The sequence below is a fragment of the Lactuca sativa genome, chromosome 4 (assembly GCF_002870075.4).
Source record: "Lactuca sativa cultivar Salinas chromosome 4, Lsat_Salinas_v11, whole genome shotgun sequence".
NCBI lineage: Eukaryota > Viridiplantae > Streptophyta > Magnoliopsida > Asterales > Asteraceae > Lactuca > Lactuca sativa.
In genome coordinates this window covers 264,437,773-264,446,596 of record NC_056626.2, presented here as the reverse complement: position 1 = coordinate 264,446,596, position 8,824 = coordinate 264,437,773, and the positions used below count along the sequence as shown (strand labels likewise).

General features: G+C 33.4%; 1 protein-coding gene across 19 annotated transcripts; it reads left to right on the top strand.

The window, feature by feature from the left end:
- The first annotated feature begins 1,159 nt into the window (after positions 1-1,159).
- LOC111904448 (uncharacterized) lies at positions 1,160-8,580 on the top strand. 19 transcript variants are annotated; one of them, XR_008231810.1, is made up of 9 exons: positions 1,164-1,459; positions 3,019-3,572; positions 3,653-4,446; positions 4,672-4,793; positions 4,957-4,998; positions 5,716-5,770; positions 5,852-5,911; positions 6,025-6,099; positions 6,248-6,535. XR_008231810.1 is itself a non-coding variant. In XM_052770568.1 (7 exons), the coding sequence occupies exons 2-5, from the start codon at positions 3,028-3,030 to the stop codon at positions 4,693-4,695; spliced, it is 720 nt and encodes a 239-aa protein (XP_052626528.1). In that variant the 5' UTR covers positions 1,160-1,459; positions 3,019-3,027; the 3' UTR covers positions 4,696-4,793; positions 4,957-6,099; positions 6,248-6,535. The 19 variants fall into 19 exon arrangements, 1 of the variants encoding a protein (XP_052626528.1); XR_008231808.1 differs by having other exon boundaries at positions 5,848-5,911; XR_008231804.1 differs by adding exons at positions 6,682-6,745; positions 7,001-8,580 and having other exon boundaries at positions 1,165-1,459; positions 4,957-5,911; positions 6,248-6,285.
- The last annotated feature ends 244 nt before the right edge of the window (positions 8,581-8,824 follow it).

The following is an 8,824-nucleotide window of genomic DNA, read 5'->3' as shown; positions in this document are numbered from 1 at the left end:
TACATTTTTTTTTTCTATTTTTCAAGGATCAAATGTCGTTTTTTCCGTTTCATTTTTTTTCACAAGTTAATTATAGTATGATTGTTTTGTTTTGACCGAGTTATACATAACATAAACTTACAAACAAACTTATGCATCATTAGAACCCATTAGTCATTTAGAAGTTCTTTTTTTTTTTTTTTTTAAATCAAAGATATTTTCTAAACACAAATAGACATAAGTACACACATTACATACACACCATATGTATGTAGTATGTTTATTATATCGTGTATTTGTTTAATGATGTTAATTGTGGCTTAAAGACAAACATACATAGATTTTTGTTTATTATATATTAATGGTTTTTAATGATGCATACGTTTGTTTTGTAAGTTCATGTTATCTATAAATTGGTTAAAACAAAGAAATCAAAGTATAATTAAGTTGTGAAAAAAAACGAAACGAAAAAAACAATATTTGACCTTTGAAAATTGAAAAATAAAAAAAATACCGTAGGTAATCTGTAGGTAAATAGCTACGGAATACGTACAAATTACCTTATTCTTTAGGCAATCCGTAGGTATTAACTACAGATTACTTACTGTTTTTTTTTTTCTATTTTTTAAGAATCAAATGTCGATTTTTCCGTTTCATTTTTTTCACAAGTTAATTATACTATGATTGTTTTGTTTTAACCGAGTTATACATAACAAAAGTGTACAAACAAACGTATGTATCATTCGAACCCATTAGTCATTTAGAAGTTTTTCTTTTTTATTTTTTCTCATTTTTTTTATATTTTTTATTTAACCATGCAAAAATGTTCTTTTTTTGGTTCCATTTTTTAACACATAGTAAAATTAAAAATATAACTGCTAGTTAAACATATCAAAGTAAACTTATTTACAACTGATTTTATATAAACTATTATATTTTGAAATTTATTTGATTTAATCGGCAAAAAAAAAAAAATTTCGTTTCATTTTTTTAAAACATAATATATTTTTTTAATATAATTGCTACTTAAATATATCAAAGAAACATTATATAAAACTGAATTTTATATTAAGTATTATAATAAAACTTTTAAATATCATTGCTAGTTAATTATAATTTAACCATTTGGAATTAAAAAAAAAATAAAGGTACCAGTATATGAAAATTTTTACAAAATGAAAAAGAAATCAATTTATCAATTCCCTCCTTATCTCATCGTCGCATAGATCGGTTCCTGAAAGTCTGAAAGAAAAACCTAGCCCTACACCGGCGATTCCCCACCCCTGTTCCTGCACAGTTTCGCCGACCCACATTTGCTGCCCTCCGGCTGTTGCTGTTGTTGTCGCTGTCCCGCACCACCATCGACCTCCTCATACCGCCACAGTCCCTGCATCCGGCTGTCATTATCGCAAACCACCACCGACCCTGCCGCATACCGCCACCGTCACTGCCCCAACACCTCCATTAACGACACCTGAAGGTATGTAATGTGATTTCAGTTTGCTGAAACTTTTACAAAACTTCAATTGTTCAGCGTGTTATTAATTTGCTTCAACGAATGAATTATTGACTAGCCATAGATTATTTAGAGGCTTATGTGTCTTTCACTAGCCATAGATTATTTAGATTATTTACATCAATATGCAGTTATAGGCAAACAAACACACACCCAAATTGGATTATTTAGAGGCTGATGTGTCTTTCACTAGCCATAGAAGTATATTAACACACAAAATTTTATAGACAAAAAAGGACAGATTTGCCCCTGTCCCATACATTGGTGGGTCTGTAAACCACAACTCAAAAAAGACAGAATTGCCCCCGCCCAAACTCTCACCTTGTCCTCAAGGTGAAAGGAGGGAAATCGCCCACTAATTTCCTCATAATCTTCCCATGTTGCTTCAGAGTCCAGGAGATCCTGCCATTTGATCAAAACTTCATATGTCTCCTTGTTGTTCTCCAATTTCTTCCTGATTCCCTTAAGTTCTTCGGGTTGCATGGCCATTTCTAACTCTTCGTTTAGTTGGGCTGGAATATTAGAATTTGGAATTAGAACTCCGTGAGATCCAGCTATTATCACAAAAGAATGGAATAAAAAAACCTGCATTCAAATAAAAAGGGAACAAAAGTGTGCACAACAATAAAAAAGTAAAAAAGTAAAAAAGACTAAACTGCCCCTCTGTGATTCTCATGGATTATGTTCCTGTGAATAAAGATTTCAAAGTAAATTAGTTATTTTATACAATTTATTTGTTAACAAAATCTCAACCAAAACCACTATGGAGTACATATGTAATTATAAAAACAATCCATTTTTATGTTAATAAAAATATTTATATAATTGGATCCGAATATTTTCCAAACAGTTACGAAAGAATTTTTTTAACTTAAAAAATATTCTATAACATAAAATTGATTTGTCATATTTACTTAACCATATATAAAAATCTCATTATATGTATTTCCCTTTACCACTCATTAAGTAGGAATTTATATCGGTATGTTAATTTTTTAATAATATTTTTATTTATTAATTGTAAAACATTTTTTTTCTTATAACATCTTTTATTTTTTAATTATAAAACACATTTTATTCTAAATTTATTATTTGTAATTTTTTATATGTTTTCATATATGTCTATCAATAACTTAAACTTAAAATTTTCATATAACAATTGTATTTCCAACCTTAATTAGGTTATACCACATATATGTTTATTTGTTTAGTGTAAAGTACATTGGTATGTTCATTTGTTTGGGATTAATTAAGTAGAATGATACGTTGAACGTTGTTTATAGATCGAAATGACATCAAATAGAGAATGGATGTACACAATGAGACTCACTAGGAATGGGGCTTTCAATACCGAATTTCGACATTATGTCAATCATTTCTTTGACTTTGCTTACACGAACGCAACAAACATCCAACATAGTATTGTGGAAGGGGTGGAGGTTTTTGAAATTAGATGCCCGTGTAAGAAATGCAAAAATCGTTATTACAAGACAATAAATTTAGTTGAATTACATCTATGCCAGAATGGATTCATGGAAGATTATATGTTTTGGTATGCACATGGGGAATTATATCCAACACAAGAAATTGGTCAATGTTCAATCTCTGAAACGGCTCAAGACAATGATGAAGGTGTGGGTGATTATCGTAGATACGAGCAAATGATTATCGAAAGCATGCATCAACCTGAGGCTCCTTACTATCAACAGGCTCCTTATTGTCAACAAGCAAAACAAAACCCAAATCAATCAGCCCGAACTTTCTATAAAATGTTGAACCAAGTTAGCGAGCCTTTATGGGACGGGTCCAAAAAAGCTTCCACACTCTCCACCACCACTAGTCTAATTGCTGTTAATACGTGTTTTCTCCTCAGACCACCGCCTATAGACACTTCTATCGATGCTTCCCATCCTCTTTCGAAAACCCTCAATCTCTCTCTAAACTCATCAGCTTTAGAGAGTAAACATCCCACAATCAATCTCCACCGCCTTACCTTCGGTTTTTCATTTTTGGTTTCAAATTTTTCGGAGAAAATTGGATCCCCACATTATCCGCAATCTTTAAATATTGTTGGAATGTGAGACGACCTTTTGGTTTTACTTCTTTTCCTCATCCTCTAAACAAATACTAACTGTTTTTGTTTTGTTTTTGAATTAGGGAATGTCGATTAATACTCCGATCTTCAACATCGGCGAGGTATGGATAACTCATAATATCACCTTTATTCTCATCACTGTCAGTAGTCTATTGGTTTCAATTTTGGGTTTCATGGATTCATATATCAGCTTCAATTCAAGAACGTTTCATAGATGGCGATGCTCTTTCTGTTTCTTTTGTTAAGATTGAGGAATCATGGGTTGATGGTTGTTAGCGATTTCGATTATCGACACTGGCATATGGAGGTTTAGTTAGGATACAGAATTTAGTGGTCTGGTGATACCTGTTGTGTCAGTTTCGAAGGATGTTATCGTGGGTGGGGATTCAGTGTGGTTTTTTTTGGGGGTTTGTCTTTTCATTCTTCATATTGCGTGGCTCTTACTGCCAATTTTTTCTCTTCTACCCTTCCCATGAAAACATCTATACGATTTAGGGTTTTAAGATTTTTTGTTTTTGATTGTTGCAATTTGGCATGAAAATGGATAAAAACAGTTGTCTAGTAGGAATCCTTTAAGGAAAAACAAAATAAATGTGTAAGTCTTAGCCACCATCAAAATTATTTTCTAGGTCTCAACTCTTTTTGCTTATGTTTGATGGTCGAATGACTTTTCAGATGCATCAGTCAGTTTGATTTTTAATTAAATGCTCCGCCTATGGACCCAATTTTTGACTTTGAATTTAGATTCAAGGCTACTTGTGAAACAATAAAATTTGGATGTAGCAAAGAGGCAAAAAGTTGTACCCAGGGCCAATGTTATATCCATATCCGTTGCGTACAAACTCCATGCATTCAGGTAATTAGATGTTTGTTTATGAGTTTGCATAAAAATGAATAGGACTTTATTAACTGTTACACAACAATGAAATCCATCTTCCGTATGTTATATTTTACAGTCTGATGAATTTATGGAATTTGTAGTGTTTCCTTCCAGGAATAAACTGCAACCATTTTTTATTACACTTTAACTTTTCAATAAAAAATGGATATTTCAAGTCTTTGATAGATTTCTTTTTAACAGAAAAGCAGAAGGAGAAAGATATGACACTTCTCACAAAAGGATTCCATTCATGCCCATACTTGCTTTGATCAAGAAGTCAATGCTTCTGGATGACTATTGATGATCTTCTTACAAGTCCCAAGGTAATAGCAAAGATCTTAAACTGGTAGGGATATTTCTTTCTTTATGGGTCGAATAATGATTATTGTCGTCTTCGACTTCCAAGGATCATTCATCTTATTATTATTATTTATTCGTGATCATTTTCTGGAAAGCTTTTGTAATGGTTTTATTTTTCTCTTGCAGGAAAAAGACAGATAACTTGACATTTTCAATGGGAAGACAATTGTATGTATTTCATTCTTTAAATTGATTTATTTATCCTATTCTTTTAAGTTAGTTTACACTTCTCAGTTGTGGTAGTTCTATCGAAATTTCCAGCAGTTATAATCGTTTTAAACTTTGGATTCAATTTTGGGCTCTGATTGAAACCCTTATATCTTTGTAACTATTGTTTCAAATAAGCTTCAATAATTTCTATAAATTAAGGTATTGTCTCCCTTGTATGTTATTAACCCTTTAGATAACATGAGTTATTAACACAACTTGGATTAAAATCTGTGTATTAGGGCTAGGTGAGCATGTGGTATATATGATATATCATTCAATACCATGAGATACGATGCCTACTACAAGATGTACTAAAAGCAATGTCCGAGTGGCATTTTTTCATTTATGTTCCACTTTCTTAAGAGGATTAATCAACGGACCATATGGTTTACATACATATAGTATGAAGTTTTAAAAGTTGATGCATTTTAAAAATGAAAACATACAAAAATATTTCTGTCATTGTCTCATAGAATTAAGCAATGAGATTTTGCTTGACTTTGTACTAATCAATAGCAGAGACCGAAATTGATATTCCATATTTATTTTATCCTCCAAGGTTAGTGATCATAACTTTATATCTTATTTATTTTTTCATTATATGATGTGTAAGTTTCATTGTGTCAAGTGAGACGCAACTTTAATAATAATAATAATAGTTTTGTTTTTGTTTAGATTTGGAGTATGAAGCACGAGAAACACATTCATGATTTAAAGATACCATACTAAGGTAATTAACTGGTTGATTTTGAGTAATTAGTTGTGGTTATTTTAAATTGGGAATCTTTGATTTGTTACTAACTAAAGGCAGTGAGATGGAGTTCAATTGAGCTATGCATCATTAATCCAAAAAAAAACTATTGTTGCCAAGGTATGTATAATGATTTACAATTTATTTTTTATTTTAATTTACCATTTATACTAATTAAATTACTTAATTAATTATGTGTGTGCATGAGTTTTAATTTATTTTACAATTTGCAGTGAATCACTTGAGTCAATAATAAATGTATGGGATGTAGTACATGAAAGAATACGTGTAACCTTGAACCGGCATAGGTATTAATTAAATTATTTATAATTGGATAGATTTGTCTAAGTATGATGCCATAATAAGAAAAGAAAACACAGAGAAATTTCAAAGTACAATTTCTAAATATTAGAAATTTTAAAACAAAAATCATAATAAGATCATTTGTGATTTCAGGTTCGATGTGTACATCTTAATATGGACCGAAACTCAAGGTGCTTAAAAGGGATTTTTTTTTTATTTCTTTTACTGTCACTTTTTTTCTATTCTTATTAGCACTTTATAGTTGAAGAACTACCAAATGATAGAATTGTATGTTCCATTAGTATTTCTCTTAAGGATGCAAATAGTAGCAACATCCTTTCATTGGTCATTACAACATACTACTTTCATTTATTTCTGTTATGACATTCACTTTGAAAACTGAAAGTAATTGAAAGTATGATGAAAACTAATTTTCACTTATGTAATATGGTAGATTTCCCGATGTATCCGAGTAGAATGGTTTTGTTTGGTGTTTGGATCTTTTATCAACCTTGAAATTATGCAAATTTCCATTTTTGCTCCCTTTTAAACTCAATTAATTTCTCTGCAGAAACTTAATTTTACAGGTATTTGACTATAATCTCCATGGCAATTCCCAACCCACTATCCATCTGTAACGCCTGGTTCGTGGTGCGTATTTAATTATAATTTATTCACTTTTGTAGAGCTACTCGACGAGTGGGGAGCCCCAAACTCATCGAGTAGAAACCAGAATTGACGCAGGATTTTAAGTCACCTACTCGACGAGTTGAGAGCCTCAGCTCGACGAGTAGGGCTGCCAGGATGAAAAAAGGGTTGATTTTTTTGATGTGTTAGCTAAAAAATGGGTAGACAGTCTCCGTTTTCACAAGGTGGATCTTGTTGATAAAGTGTTTTCTTCTGTAGCTTTTAGGAACGAGGCCTTTATTGCCCAGTTTTTGGCCATTTAGGATGTTGAGTAGCACTGATCTACGGTGCATCCTTCTTGGTCCACCTCGATCGATCGTGTGAGTTTGGATCGTGTTATGGAGTCTTCTAGGAAGAGAGTTGTGGAAGGGGAGTTTGTGGAGGATAACAAAGAGGGGATTATTCCTATGGTGAAGGAACGTAAAGCGACCTAGGAAAATTAGAGTAGTGATGACACTGAAGGGCTTGCACTTGTCCGACATTTATGGCCGCGTTGGGTGGGTGGTGGTAGTTCCAAGGTCTATGTTGTTCAAGCTGGTGTTATATATATTCCAGTCAACATGAATGTGGATAAGAGTGGCGTTCCTGGTTTAAGTGTGCATGTTAATGATGTTATCATTGATCATACTGTTATTCCTGATAATTCTCAAGGTGTGGAGGAAGTTGGTGTTGGGGATGCACCATTTCTTGGCTTTGGACATTGTGGTGTCATAGTAGGTTATGAGAGCGAAGGACAAGGATCGAGTGTTGTGGATTTCTACCCTCGTTTTTCTCTTAAGGATGATTATCATATGTCTGTGTTTGAGATGGTGGTTGATGTAACCAAGAATGTGTTTCCTCCCGGTACAGATTTTGAGATGTCTGGGTATTCTTTGTTTAATTTTGTTGGGTCGCTCTGAATTGTTGCGGCCCAGAGTGCTTGCTTCTTTGCTGAGGGTGCTAACCCTTTAAAGCGGTTTTTGGCGGTTGATGAAGATAGAGTCCAACTGTAGAGGGAAATGCATATGTTACAATCAGAGCATGTTATGTTGTTATCCTCTCGATCGGAGTTGAAACCTAAGGTTGTCTGGTTGGAGAAGGGCCTATTTGGGATGAAGAAAATTCAAGAAGTGATGGAGGCTCTGAGGGAGGAGGTTAGTATATTGGAGCATGAAAAGATTATTCTTGGTGTTGTTGTCGGTCAGTAAGAGCAGGAGAACGAGGGTTTAAACATTCAATTGGAAAGTTTTGAGAAAGATATGGTGGAGAAAGATCGGCTTGTTGGGGAAAAAACAATGGTAGTCAAGCGTTCGAAAACGGATCTGTGATGGGTTATGAATGAGGGTATTTCTAGGGTTATTCATCAACTTTTGGAGAGTAAAGAGTTCAGCTGTGTTGTGAAGCATGTGTTGCAGTTGGGAAAACATTAGGTGTTCGTCAAGTGAAGGAATTGGTTCAGGGTGGTGGGTGTTTGGAAGATATTCCGGAAAGTACTATTGATTATGATGTGACTATTGATGAAGCGTTAAATGGGTTGCCCTATGTAGATTACGCGTTGGTGTTAGGGTTGGGGGAGTTGGACATTGGTGGTTTGAAGCGTCTGATGCAGCCTGATGGTGGCATTGGTTCTTTGTGAAGTTTGTGTTTTCCCTTTAATAATATTTTGTTGTTGGGTATGTAGGCCGGTTTGGCTATTTGGGCATGTTTAATCATCTTTGTGAACTATATGCGTGTGTTGATTTCGTTTTGTTTTGCTTGAAATCCTTAATCATTGTTGAACAACTCTTAGTTTATCGTATTGAGCTTGTAATGTTTCGCTATTCAAAATTTACGGTCTAAGTATGTTGTGCCTAGAAGTCTGGCAGTTAGAATTGTTAGGTCCTTGATTTGTAAAGTGTTTAATCAATTACGAAGTTATGAACTTTAGGACTGTTTGATAGATTATCAAGTCAAATAAAAGAGATGGAGCCATAACATTGGTTCCTATCTTCCAAGTAGCTCGAAGCCAAGGGTTATGGGATCGTGTGTCGTTTAGATTATAAGGTCAAGCCATTAGCTTTTAAG

Bases quoted from the DNA above. Each gene is read 5' to 3' on its own strand.
- LOC111904448 (XM_052770568.1), top strand. From the start codon at position 3,028: ATGGAAGATTATATGTTTTGGTATGCACATGGGGAATTATATCCAACA. The intron at 3,573-3,652 runs GTGAGACGACCT...TTTTTGAATTAG, and splicing joins TCTTTAAATATTGTTGGAAT to GGAATGTCGATTAATACTCC. The intron at 4,447-4,671 runs GTAATTAGATGT...TCTTTTTAACAG, and splicing joins TACAAACTCCATGCATTCAG to AAAAGCAGAAGGAGAAAGAT.